The sequence below is a fragment of the Octopus bimaculoides genome, chromosome 3 (assembly GCF_046866305.1).
Source record: "Octopus bimaculoides isolate indiv1 chromosome 3, ASM4686630v1, whole genome shotgun sequence".
NCBI lineage: Eukaryota > Metazoa > Mollusca > Cephalopoda > Octopoda > Octopodidae > Octopus > Octopus bimaculoides.
The window spans coordinates 158,108,955-158,124,664 of record NC_142930.1 but is presented as its reverse complement, the minus strand read 5'-3'; the positions used below and the strand labels follow the sequence as shown (position 1 = coordinate 158,124,664).

General features: G+C 27.0%; 1 protein-coding gene across 21 annotated transcripts in view; it reads right to left on the bottom strand.

Annotated features, from left to right (window-relative positions):
• LOC106883284 (regulating synaptic membrane exocytosis protein 2) overlaps positions 1–15,710 on the bottom strand; it is a 272,841-nt gene that overhangs the window by 97,606 nt on the left and 159,525 nt on the right. For all 21 annotated transcript variants that reach the window (XM_089349850.1, XM_089349857.1, XM_089349852.1 and 18 more), the window contains one exon: positions 13,386–13,497. In XM_089349850.1, coding sequence (XP_089205976.1) covers positions 13,386–13,497 — 112 coding nt within the window. The remainder of the gene's footprint in view (positions 1–13,385; positions 13,498–15,710) is intronic.

The following is a 15,710-nucleotide window of genomic DNA, read 5'->3' as shown; positions in this document are numbered from 1 at the left end:
TGTATTTTGTAACAAGAAACAACACAGGAATGGAACATTAAGAACAAGACTTCCTAAAGAGAGACAAAAACTTGAAATGTAAAATAGATAATTTTCTAACAGAATGCATTGGGAGTCCATAAGCTTGATAAATTTGATGGAAAATTGTTAAAAATATCTTCTATTTTTAATATCACTACACACACACACATATATATATGTATTATATATATATATATATATATATATATATATATATATATATATATATATATATATATATATACAGGTATGTTTTTATGTTATAATAAAAAAAATTTCATTAAACTGAAGAATTAGGATTACTTAACACTCTTTGTAGAGTACAAATTTATTCTTTAACAAGAATAGTATTGACAGTGACTTCAAATCCATCATTGGACAGTCCAATGATGGCTTAGCTAGCCAAAACTTTAAAGTCACTGTTAATACTATTCTTAAAGAATAATGCATACATACATACATACATACATACATACATACATACATACATACATACATACATACATACATATATATATATATATATATATATATATATATATATATATATATATATATATATATATATATATATATATATATATTTATATATATATATATATATTTATATATATATATATATATATATATATATATATATATATATATATATATATATATATCTACACACATACACACACATATATATGAAATCCTTAAATTAACACATTACAGTCATGAAAACACAAAAACAGAATGTAATAAACTGAATTGAATGAAAAATTATGAAAATTTGATCAAAATTTCAGTCAAATATTCAATGTTGTCTATGAATTCTAATTCCTTAATTTTATATTTTTTTATGTGAAATTTCTTTTTTAATATTTAAGAAATTGTTGTGAATGTTTAGAGATAAAAACAGAACAAAAGCATAACATACTTTTTCAATTTCTTCTTTATGCAATTTCAGAGTCCCAAATCTCATCTACCTGTGGGATGAGTCCTTCATTCTTTTTCAACTTCCATTCAAAGATGAAAGGTTATTTGCTTGATAGCATTTCAAAGAATACAAAATCTGTTGTGATAACTGGCTGGTTGCTACTGCCATCAATATATCTCTCTTTCCTCACCTTGGAATATATAGCTTCCTGATGAAGTGTCAAACTTTAGGATGGAATCTTCTACCTAGCCTATTATGAATGGGATAAAGTCAAACTGATTTTTCTCAATATCCTTCTTGTATTTCTTCATCTTTAAATATCATCCGTCCGCAAGAATCTTAATCTTAACAGTTGTTTAACTCACCCTTCTTAAGCACTTCCATTTATCAACCATCTCATTCCCTTTAAAAGCTGGTTGGAAAATAAACATTTGCTCATCTCCTTTGTGTATGATTGATTAAATTTGGCTGTGGTAGAAATTCCTGCTTCGCTAGTGAGATTGTGGATAATGTTCTAAATGTGACAATTCAATATGTTAGCTCTGTTTGAATTTGAAGTTGTAGGATATTGAGAATTTATAGATAGGTTCATAGATCAAACAGGTGGTTTCCTTTGGGAAGATTCCATGCCTGACAGAGTACTGACTGTTAAGATGGAAATTGCTTAATGGCATATGCCTATTGAGCTCTGAGATTGGTACAACCAAGAACCACAACATTACAAATAGTTGACAAGTGGCACGATAGAGCTAAGCTGAACTGGAACATATTAACTGGGGAGAACTTCAAACCATCTGGTAAAGATGAAATAAACTACTTCAAGACGGTATCAACTTTCGTAAGACAGGAAGCTTCCAGCTTGATTAAGATATTGACATCAATTTTAAATTATTGAGAATGAGTTCTTAAGTAAGCTATAAGCTGGTAGTGGCCAGTGTTTTGCAATAGGAACACTAAACCCACGCTTTTGCCCCTGGGAGACTCATCTGTATCCACTTGTTATCATCTGGGCAGTAGACATAGTCAAAGAATCAGCTTAAGATTGAGTGGATCAAGTTATAAACCTATTGAATGTTTTGGAAATTCCACACAGAATATAATCTGAAAAGCTTGATTTGAATGTCCTCCACTTTCATGATCCTTGAAGTATATTCTCAATGGAATCAACACATTTCCCAAGGATAAGGTCAGCTGCTGGCTTATCTCCAACACAGCATCCCTCCATCACTTTGGTTTCTGAACTTATGTTCAGTATAATTTCAGCAGGGAAATAATTACACCACTTCTTTTTGAAATTGTTTTTAGCTGAAAGTGAGTTTATAGGTTATTGCAACAGAATTGGATAGTTTACTTCATTTGAAATAACATTTGAAACAAAATGAAATACAAATAAAAGAAATAGAATCCTTATAAGATTAGTTAGACAAATATTGAAAAAAGTTAGAATTTCTACTTTGGCTTGACATTCTAAGGGTACACAGAGAGAGCTTTTCTTTTTCTAACAGAATGCTGTTCTCAATAAGGTGAACTTGCTACTGAATGAGTAAATGTTTGCAAACTCACTATGCTGATATGTATAAAAATATAGTTTAAATAACTTATACAAGAATAATTTATATGTTAGTGTTAAAGTAAAAGTTCCTGAAAAAAGATTAAATTTTCATAATTGGTTGAAAAAAAAAATAATGTAAATTTAAACTTTTATCAGTAAGTAAAGAACACATTCCTATGAGAAAACTTGAAAGGATTAAGCAAATGGCAAAAAGAATCATATCTAGAAAAACTAATTTAAAAGTTATATTACATAATTGGTGAAATAAAGGTAATTAGCATGGAAAAATATATAATACATATAAAATGAAATACCTTTGCAGTCAGTTAGAACCTATACAGAGAAGTGTGTACTAAGCTATCTAAATGTAAAGGGAATGGAAATTAAGTAGTATTGAAAAATGTTTTGCTAGAATAACTGAAGAAACGAGCAGCATTATAGTACCAAATCGTAGCATCTGGTGTAGGGAAAATAGCAATTATTATCTAAAATAATGTCAGAGGACAGAATGCTATAAACAAGAAAACAAACTCTAATAACAGAAAGAAAAAAAGATAGGAGACGGCAGAGCTAAAATTAATAGTTTTTACAATATTAATAGGTAAAATGTACTAATATAATTGAAACCTGGCAGATTTTATATTTTAACTGCACAAAAACTATCATATTGCAAATCTGAAGAATCTAAGATAGGAGAGGCTAGTTGTAAAATATTTAGATATGGATTCAACAAACCAATCTTTTAAATCTGTTATTAATAGAAAACGCTTTAAATGATGAGTTTAATTCAAAAAGCTAAAATATCTTATATTAATCCATCAAAATTAGCTGATTTCCTGTTCTGGATAAGCAACTTAATAAATTTAGTTTCCTATTGTAACTGTTTATCGCTATAAGACTTTCTGAACTTACAGAATTCTATTTACTTCACTATACATTTACAAGGAATTATAATGAATGATATACAAGAAATTATACAACTGTAGACAGGATTTGGAAAATGAAATAATATGATGATATAAGAAAGTTTAAAATAGGACATTTGTTTCCATTGACATTTCAACAAAACTAAATTTTATTCTTATCATATTAAGTTTGGTTGCTATAGTTTATTAATAAAACATTCTATCAGTTAAAGTTAAAATCGAATGCTTTAAAATAAGTTTTTCTGTATTAAAATACTTCAAAATGATGACTGATCAACCAGCTAATAACTATCTTACATAACAGAATAACTGGTTGAAATTTGGAAAGTCACCAAAATATACTAGTCAATAAAATTAATAATAAATAAATCAGCATATAAGTATTATATATATACATATCTATCTATATATATATATATATATATATATATATATATATATATATATATATATTGTCTAGTTGAGAAATTAGACCCACAGCAATCTTTTTGGCAATTTAAGATGAAAACTGAACTGATTGGTTTTATTGTTATTTAAAGATTTGCTCACCTCTTTTTCTCAAACTGCAAATGAAATTAGCTGAAGGCTACATATTAAAATGTAAATAAATATGCGCAAGGGTACAATTTCATTTGCATAATGGTACAACACTGACAACTAGATGGTAATTAGAGGAGTACCAATGTAGTTAGTATCACTACAAATTTTATCCTATGAGGGCTTGTCCAGCCACTTGGATTGAGCATCAGATTAACTGATTTCATTGTTATTTAACAGTTCACATATTTGTTTATATTTTAATAAGAAGCCTTCAGCTACTGTTCTTAGCAGTTTGGAAAAGAGAGGTAAGTGAATCCTGATGGCTTGTTAGATAACAACAAATCTGAGCAACTCCAATCTTCATGCCAAATATGCCTTTGTGTGTCTAATCTATCACTGAGACTAAATACCTATAGATATGTATAAATACATATAAATATTTATTGTTCATAACTCATACTATAATCACATATCTAGCTCTGACTAAATTTTAAATGTTATCATTTTATTTTAAAGAAAAACCTATCAGAAATTATAAATTTGATTCTAGAAACAAATTACGTTCTATTTAGTTTATTTTTTAGGTAATAATGAAAAAAATATTAACTTCAATAACATTAAGGTGTTTAAGAATATAAAGAGGAACTGATTAAATTAACAATAATAATAATGAAATATCTACAGTCCATGTTTCAATTGTGGAGGTGTGTGACTTAGTGGTTAGGGTGTCAGCATCATGATCGTAAGATTGTGGTTTCGATTCCTGGACCGGGCGACGCGTTGTGTTCTTGAGCAAAACACTTCATTTCACGTTGCTCCAGTTCCACTCAGCTGGCAAAAATGAGTAACGCTGCGATGGACGGGCGTCCCATCCAACTGGGAAACACGTACGCCATAGAAACCGGGCCCATGAGCCTAGGCTTTAAAAGGGTGCATTTATTTATTTTATATTTCAATTGCAGAAGTTAGTCAAAACAATTTTTCTTACATTTAGGAAATGTTCTAAATCAATGAAGGGAAACAATTTTGCTTTCCTTTCTAAACTACCATGTTAGATACTACCTTTACTCTGCATTTTTTCTCATAAGAACAGACAACAATATTTGTGAGATGACTTGAAAGACATTCTTTGAAGGCGACTTCAAATCTGACAATGTATATTCTTTATCAATTTTTATAACGAATATGTACTTGGAACTGTACCATTGCAAGTAACCTTTAAATTTTCATGCTGAGATACTTTGCAGTTTTCCAACAGCAGTCCTAGTTATTAACCTTTTAGTAATTAAACCAACCACATCTAGCTCAAATGTTCTATCTGTTTTATATTCAAATCAGTCAGATTTGGCCTCTTACACCTCCCCTACAATGTCATTCTAAAAATAAACAGTTACTTCACCAAAGTCTCAAAGCTATGAGATAATGCACAATTAATTCAAAACAATGTGAATAAATAAGCATTGCATTTGATAGAGTAATATGAATGCTAGAGTTCAGAAATACTATTTGCTATAATTTGTTCTATCAATGCTTCTTTTGATAATAGATAACCCCCACTGTTACAAAAATTAGATTTCTACTATTACACAAGAATTATTAATTCTAAATTCCATTTGGAAATTAATAAAATACTTACATTTAGCACATTATGATCAATTTAATTTTCGAAAATATAACATTAACAAAATCTTCAAATGCAAAGTTTCTCACTAACAATCTGCACAAAATTTATGGAAATATTTGGTTGCACTTTTAAGCTAACATTCAAAAAGTATAATAACCAGAAAGCTTCATTTAACATTTGCAACTATACAGGATTAAATGAATGCAAATATTTGCAGTAATTTGAAGATATTGTTACAATTTTTCTTATGTTCTGCAGAACAAAAATTAGTTATTTGAATTTGATCAAAGCTACAAATATCTAAAAGCATTATATTTCACAAATTCGTAATTTTTGTTTATATACAAAAAAAAAAAATAAAAATAAAATACTGTGAATACTAAGACTATAAAAAAACAGTGAAATCTGATTATTATTATTATATGTATTTCAAAATCCACACAAGATGGTAAATTTAGACTCTAGAAATCTTTATAAGAATTGGAATCAGCATCTACATATTAAATGTAACATAGGGATGGCTCTCTCGTTCTTTCTCTCTCTGTATGTATGTATGTATGTATGTATATATATATATATACATATATGTATATAACACATACATATATAGATATACGTATATACAAATAGATATATATGTATACATATATATATATATATATATATATATATATATATATATATATATATATATATATATATATATATATATATACATATATATATACATACATATATAGATACACACACACACACATATATACATATATAGATATATACATAGATATATATACATAAATATACATAGATATATACATACATAGATATATACATATATATATACATAGATATATATATATATATTACATATATACACACATACATATATGTATATATATATATATGTATATACAAATACACACATACATACACACACACACACAGACATATTTATATATACATACACACACATATATATACATATACATACGTACATATACACATGCATATATATATATATATATATATATATATACATATATATATATATATATATACATATATATATATATATACATATATATATATATATATATATATATATATATATATATATATATATATATATATATATATATATATATATATATATATATATATATATATATATAAATATATATAAGAATGATGCACTTCTGCTTATATACGTAAGTATACCTCTATGAATTTAAATGTTGAAACACCAAGAATAATTTGTTATCTACATACTTAAAAAAAAAAATAATGAGTTACTTATTTTTATAAAGAACATATTAAGTTAATTTTGATAAGCTACAGTAATAAGTTTGATTTGAAAAAAAAAAAGAAGTGAATAACCAAGAATAAGTCAATAGAATTTATCAAATAACCATTTCAGAGGAGTTAAACATCAAACAATATCCTGAAAATAGATATTTTCGAAAAAATATTACAAGATATTAACACATAGATGAAAAGATTAAATATATATATCAAAGAATTTAAAACTACACACAACTAATGTCAGATAAATCTAAACAAAAACATTTCAGAATAGCAAAAAATAATAGGAGTTAATAATACATGTTTAAATAAGACATATTAGAAAATAACATAAGGAATTATTAAATTTATAAAGGATTTTTTAAAAATGGATTATTTAAAAAAAAAAAAACTAACAAGAAAACAAATTAAATAAAATAACTGTCAACTATATTATTACATTTCTATAGTAAGCATCTAAATTTTGTGTACCATAGGGACTATATTGAAGTGAAAGACCCAAAACACACAAGTAGAGATAACTAACTCAAAAGCATATATAATCGGAAGTTTTCTGAACCTTTAGAACTTAAACCGAGAAACAATACAAATGCGAATGGGCCTATTAGTTATTGAGTGCAATAATCTTAAATACAAAATGGATATATTGAGAATAAGACTGATGAAGTAGGACTGACAAATTTCTAGTATCCTCTGTAAGTAAATGTGAGTTACTTCCCCTGTAAATCTTTCCATTTCAAACTATTCAAACTATCCAGTAATATATTCAGTTATTTACAGAGATTATTAGATAGAAGCATATATAGTTAAACCATGTTAGTTATTTTACACTCCTAAATTAAATGTAACTTTAACCGAGTATTACAATTTAAAATAAAAATACAAAGTAAACAAAAAGAAAAATACAAAAATGTTCTATGCCACAGTAGAAAAAGAATAAGCTCGATGGTGGAAGGGACTGGATTTGTTAAACCTAGCAGGTGGTAATATGTATTGAAAGTACAGGTGAATAACCTATTGTAGAGAATGGCTTTGAAAGAGGGTAAGAAGAAATCAAGTCACATCAGTGAATAATAAGAAATTGAAGATACTTGTTTATAGTAATATCTTTCTAGTCATTTTAAGATTAAAACTTTTTTTCCTAGCTGAAATAGGTTGGCTAGGTCTATATAATAATTTCTTTTTAACATTACTGACATATTGATAAAGATATATTTTTTAATAGACTATTTTAGTTGTAAATAAGAACAGTCACAAATTTGATAGGCTAGTGGTTAGTCAGATGGGAAATAAAACTGTAGTGTTGTGCTGTTTAGATGAAATATGGATTGCTGTTTTTGCCTGAGCTCTTCATTGGTTTATGTTTTATTTTATGGCCTAACAATAAACAATCATTTTGTATTAGTATTGACTCTTTCACTTTCTTCCCAACATTTTTTTTTTCAAAGGCAAGCTGCTCATAGGAAGTTGAATCAGTAGCGGAGGACCTGAAAAGGCTCTCTATGAGCTACTTTCAAAACAAAAAAAAAAAAACAAAAATGATATATCAACATATACAAATAGGCACACATCACTCACGAAAACACCAGATCTTATAATATAGATATGTGTATATAATTTTTTTATATCTCTTGTAAAAAGGATGAACACAAATAATTAATGGAGATGAATGTGCAAGAATGAGAAAATCTGTGTAGCATGTTGTGTAATGAATTGTTTAGACAACTATTGAAAGAGGAAGGAAAGAAGAAATTAATAAAATAGGACCTAAAGAAATCAGAAGGAAGCAAATAAAATATACAGAGATAACTTAAAAACATTTTTTTTTCTGAGGAAGACAAATGAAAGTTTTGAAGAATAGAAAAATCAGATATGTAACCAGACCAAAACCATGGGTTGAAATGCTAGTTATTGCAATGATGAGACAGACTGTAGAAACAAACTGTATGAAGTATCATTTTAATAAGATACTGAATGTACATTATGAAGAATATGTGGGGGGGAAAAGGAGGCAAAATATGACATACCTGAAAACTGGAATCAGTTAACTTGCTTCAAAATATGAAACAAAAATGAGAAATTCGAAAGAGAAAAAAGGAGGTGGAAGGAAGAGGAGTAGGCAGAGGTGGGAACGTTGCAATATTTTCATCAAGCTTTGTCAGATTGAAATTAAAAAAAAAATAGCTATATCATAGTAAAATGGAAATAGACCAAATGTAATTCTTTGAAGTACATTTTATAGAAATATTTTCATGAGAATTATTTATTAATTTATGAAATACAAATATGTGTTACATAAGCTAAATTTGAAAAACTTAAAAAGTATGTGGCAAAAGGCAAATCTTAAGGAAGCCCATGGCTGGATACCAGCTGCTAGAATATTTAAAACTAAAACTATTATTAACATGTGTATGAACTTACAAACATCTTTGCATGCAAATGTGTTGGAAACAAAAGAATAATAATAATAAAATAAATAGGAGATAGAAACTGCTTCTTTTTTTAAAAAATAAAAAGTTAACAACGTTTTGATGATCTCTAAGAACTGTAATGACGGATAAAGTTGGCAATATGATGACAAGCAGTTAAATGAAGATGGCTGATACCATTTTTTAAAAAAATTTAGAATACCTAATCAATCAAAATACCAAGTTTGAAAATTGTGAGTGGATGATGAGTTGCTATGAAGTAAATATTGTTTGAAGTAAGGCAATGTAATACTGGACCTACTAATCTAGAGACAAATATCTGAACAATTAGTAACATTGCAACCAGATTATAATAATACTTCAAATAAGATATCATGATTACATTTTTGAAGTAAATCAAATCTTGAGGCCGAACTGAATTTTAGATTTAAAAAAAATATTCTAACAACCACTGTTAAAAAAAAAAAAACTATTCGATAGAATAATGAAAATGTTAAAGAATACTTTGAAACTATATAAAGGAGATTTAGTCAAGAGTAAAAAGAAAAGGCACAACAAAAGAAAGAAAAAAAGAAGAAAAAATTAATAAAGAGAAAACTAAAAGTTAGCATTATATTAATGTTAGTTGATAAAAACAGAAAATAGTATAAGTTCCGTTATAATATTTAGGAATGAATGAAACAGAATGCAGAGAGATGAATAACATGTGGTCTCATTTTTTCATTCTCTAAATTTTATAACCAGAAAGGAAAGTAATAGCTGAATTATAAGCTTTCCCTGCACCTGTCATATAACTAATATTAATAATATTAGCACAAAAGATTACTAAGAACCTTCAAGATTATATCCAAAGGAATGATTTAACCTCTTAAAATTATGATACTAAAATACCTCCTTTACTTTTGGTTTTGGCTTAAACTAATGTAATACTTGATTAATGTAGATATAGCAGAGCAAACTAGAATATATATATATATATATATACATATATATATATTTATATGTATATGATGCACATGAATATATAAATGAGGCACATAATAGTTTGAAATAAATGTTTCCTAACTACTGATGTTTTTGCAGTTTTCTGACTTTTATTTAATTTACTTCCTCCCTTCAAACAGACACACACACAAACATATGCAAATACAAACACAAACATATACTTGTGTACACACACACATGCACACACACACACGTGTGTCTAATATCATGAAGCAACAGTTATGATGAGAATGAAGATGGGTGGTGATGGTATGAATGCAGGTATTCAAAAATTTAAAACAAGGGCTGTCATTACAATACAGATTTAATATCTGTATTATATGTGTATTATATGTGTATATATACTATACATATATGTATGCATACATATATATGTATGTATATATAATATGTATATGTAAAAAGATGGATGATGTGATACAGTTGAATAGAAGGGAAATGATAATCCAGGGTAATCATTTAACATAAATGAAATGGCTTTACATAAGCCTATGATTATTTCCTTGAATGTTGTGAATAGTTGTGGGAAAGATGTGAATGAAATTTACAATAGAGAACTGGTAACTAACTGAACAATAGACTCCCACTGGCTGTCAGCAGCAGTGTGTCCAGAAGAATATATTTAAAGCAATATAAGCATCTAAGCCTTTCAATCCTGAAAATAATAATCAAAGCACTTCATAAGTGAAGACAATAAAACATTGTAGGATTTTATGCTTCAGTTACTATGTTACTAAATAAACAATTGCAATGTAGTATTGATAATGTAAATAAATGTGTTGCTAAAAAAAAAAAAACATTAATTCAATGGGTTTTAAAACACAAAAAATATATCGTTTATTATTATTTTTTTTCTTTGCTGAAATACTAAATTATGAATATATATATATATAATATGATAATTCCTGATGAAATATTTTCAAATACTGATTGATGGCTTGAGACTAAATGTGGATAAAACAGCTCAAATGAAATTTTAAGGTATTTGATATTTTTTGGTAAATGGTGATGGGATATATAATTCTTAGTATATATACATACTTTCTTGTTTGTGTTTTTAAAATGATTTCCTGGAAATGAGATTAAACACTGATTCCTACAAAGAAACTCTTCCAATTCACTCCCCAAAATTCATAAAATATAAACAAACGCAACATGCGAGATGAATTAGTGATCAAATGAGCCATGTATCATAATTGAGATCTTACCAATTATATATATTTTTACTATCTATTTAATGTTTATGGCATTAATAGTGAAAAAAGAAACAAAAAAAAAAAAACAAAAACAAAACAAAGAGCCACGAGACATAAATTCAAACAGTATGTGTAACTAGCTTAAATTTTTCCACCCATATTTAGAAAATAATTTAAGCAAAATTTTAAGCTGCTATATTTGTTTATTGTATGATTGTATATAAGTGAGTTTTGTGTGCATGTATGTGTGTGTGTGTGTGCATGCGTGTGTGTGTTATTTAGCCCTTAGATATCCAATGGTCGAGCAGACCCATGGTGAAAAAACCCCCATCCATGACCATCTCATCTTTTTGAGACAAAATGTACCTAGAGCTACATTTATCGACTACCTTCATCCTCCCCAACTTTTATTTTAATGATAGGATCTGTTCTGATGGAGATTTGGTTGCCATTTCTCACAGACTGAGGGACCATAGATAAGCTACACTCCATATCAGAATTTCTTGCTGGTATCCAAACAGATATATATATATATATATATATATATATATATATATATATATCATTCATTTGTCCAGGATACAAATTTAGACATGATGAGATATATAAATGTAAGTCCATTTGATTGTTTAGTGGAGATAGGTTTCCTCAAATGAAGTCTAATAAAATTGTAATAAAGTAGAAATATTAGTGTAGTAGCCTCATATTTTTATGGTATTATAATCAGATTTATATATTGTATCGTGTAATTATAAGTTTACAAAAATTCTCTGATAGAGCACCAATGGGACCATACTAAATTAGCTGACAGATACATTGTATGTACTGATAAACTGTTACTAAATAAGCATACATGATACTATTTATATGACTGAAAATGTTAGTCCAAAGTTACTGAATAAATTTTAAAAATATAATAAATTCTTTCGATGAAGAACTAGGCTAATGTTTAAAACAAAGAGCATAGTCAATTTAATTAATGCCAGTGTCTTATTAGTACTTATATTATCAACTCCTGAAGGTTGAAGGTACAAGTTGATACTGTAAAATGATAAAATATAATTGCAGCTTTAATACTCTTTTGTAATATAAAGTAATATTTTTTCATTAACATTTTCAGTAGTTTGTTATGATAAAGATTTAAGAAAAATAAAAGCATTTTAAGCCTTATATCAATGGAAAGAAATAAAAAAATAAACAAAAAGATACTATAGGTATAAAGTTTACATTTCAGATTATAAGGTTAGGAAAAAAAAAAAATTTAGTTATTGATAAAATAAAAAAAAGAAAACTGCAGGCTAAATGAAAGAGGTATCTGTTAAATGCTATGTGAAAAATTAAATAAGGAAAAATAAACTTACTTATTTCTTATATTAAGAAATTACTATTGTAAAATAAATAAAATACTAGACTATAAGATTAGCAAAAGCACATCAATATGCCTTACAAATAAGTTTTACAAACTTATATTTTTAAAGAGATAGAGATAATACAATGACACTTCAAAGGAAAAATGTTCACCACACTGATTTTAAACTAAAGGAAATTTTTCCTTAAAACCATTATATTTATAAAATATAAATTTCGTACTATCTTTGTGTTTGAAAGAATAGCTTGAAAGAAAATATCTTGTAGTGCTAGTTACTATACTTCTATAATGTGTTATATTAGATATTCTACATATTTTAAAGAGGACTAATATTTCTACTATCTTATAATCCAAATGGCAAAACCCCATCAAAAAAACAGAAATGATGAAATTTTCACTGAAATTTAGATGCTTTTAAAGAAAATGTAAATTTTAAACTATCTTTTAATACCCAGAAAAGATAAATAGAATATTTAAAACTTACAGAGGTTTAAATTCTTACCTAAAATTGCACTAGAATCTCTGGAACCAGTTCCTTCAAGAACTGTTTTCTTCAAGATCATGTGACCAATGTAATAGCGTCCATTAGCAGATCGCTGCCATGTTACAGGATGCTAAAAAGACAATAACAAACATGAAATGAAAAATATGAAGACATATTATTCAGTGAGAAATATAATTGAAAAACAATTTGATGGGTATGAAAACGGCCTAAAAGATCTAACCATTGGAAAACGTATATTACAGAACAATTATCAATTGTTTGGTACATACATTATGAAAATATATCTCTTCTAAGAAACCCAATAAGGCATTTCTTTTAGGATTAAATAAATCAAGATTAGAAAATGGTCTTAGATTTTAAAAACCATCATAATTTAACAAGACATCATTTTATAAATTAGTTACATGAATTCCAACAATTGAATGAGCAACTGAAGTTCTAAGTATGTTATTTGAATAACAGAGTACAAAAGTGTAACTTCTCATTCATTTATAGATATTGGTTTATTCAGTAACTCTAAATTATACACAATTATAACTTAGTCAACAAAATTACTTGAAAACAATTCAAATAAAATACATTTATAAAACTTTCAGATATTTGAACCCCTATCACACTTCTTTCTTGCTAAAATGAAATATTCAGGTATAAATTCCTATATTTATGATTTCAATGCACTTTACAAAAGTATTATTTAAATTTCATTTATGGAAAATTTACAATCACATCTAAAACACAGCCTTGAGTTGAGTAAAGCAGTAATTAATATAACTCTTAGACAAATACTGAGAATACACCATTTTTCTTTGAAATTTCAAGAGAAATAATAGTAGCAAATAGTGAAAAGTATTTAAATCTGCTTGGATATAGCTGGATATCCTTGTTTTATATTATATGGTTTATGCAATGAAAATTAAATATAAGCATTTGGCAAATATAATTCCATGAGCTCTGGAAGGCTAATGCTGTGTTTGTACACCTCTTCAAATCATTTAAACATTAAGAGAGGAATGTTAAAAGCGAATTAAAAGGATGAAGATGTCGAAGAAAATATTTAAGTGGTTGATATCTATGTATATTTTGAATTAAGCTAGGTAATTAATTATAGAAAATTACTTTAAATTAGAACAACTGAGTTGACATAATTCTTCAGTAACAAGATTTTATTATTCAGAAAATATTGTATTGATGTAACAGTGACTAGATTCAAATATGTATAGAATAATATTTCTAACTATGAAATTAAAATTTAACAAAATATAAAGAAATAAAGTTTTTGATTGAATTAATGTGAAACATTTTTTTCGATACAATACTAATTACTTACTATTTAGGCTGAAAATTAAAAAAAGAGTTTCATCAACGTGCATAAAAATTATATCACAATATGTGCTTCACATACAAGACAGGGGAACCAGAAAGCATTCCAGAGAAATAGAATGGTGAATCATATTATTCAAAGAATTTGTTAATGAAACAATAAAATTGTCCAAAACAGAATTTTAGTATTTGTGATTGAATTTCATGCAAATATTTTATGGCAGCCTGACATTATATTATTATTAAAGTTTAATTTTCACCGGAGATAAATATTTAGTTACATTAAAAAAAAACTAACTGAAGAGAAGTAATAATTATTCTTGAGAGATCTACTACAAAGATCCACTGTACTTCTAACACCTTGATATATAAACTTTTATACAGAATAGGTTGACAGTGATTTTGAAGTTTAAGCTTGCTCACCAAGAAAGCTAGAACATATATGGCACTGTCAACCTTTTCCTAGTTAAAAGTTAATAAATATGAACTCTACTAAAAAGTATTGAGCAATCTTTCATTTAATGTTAAATTGCTTTTATCTATAACCTGACTTAAAAACAAACCTTAATACACACACACACAAACAGACAGAGGGTATTTCCAAGCAAACTTTAGTAGGATAAATAAAAACCAACTTAACAATATTACGCAACATGCACCCAGTTTTAACTTCCCTATTTCTTCTTTTAAAGTGTATCATGAACATCATCGCAACAGATTCCATTCTGACAACAGAAAATGAAATGGTATGCTGTACTTGCGACCCAAGCCACCAACCATGGTCATTTGGAGATTGCGAGCTTCTTGAATACAACTGAATACTTTAAATTCAAAGTTGGGAAAAAGCTGGAGGACATGTGGTTGGTAAGCAAGCTACTTACCACTCCTATGCCTACGTTCATACTTATATTAAAGGCACATTAAGCAGCATTGTATGAAATATAGTCATGTACCATCATATATAATGTAAAGCACTGAGCAAAAAAACAAACAAAAAAAAAA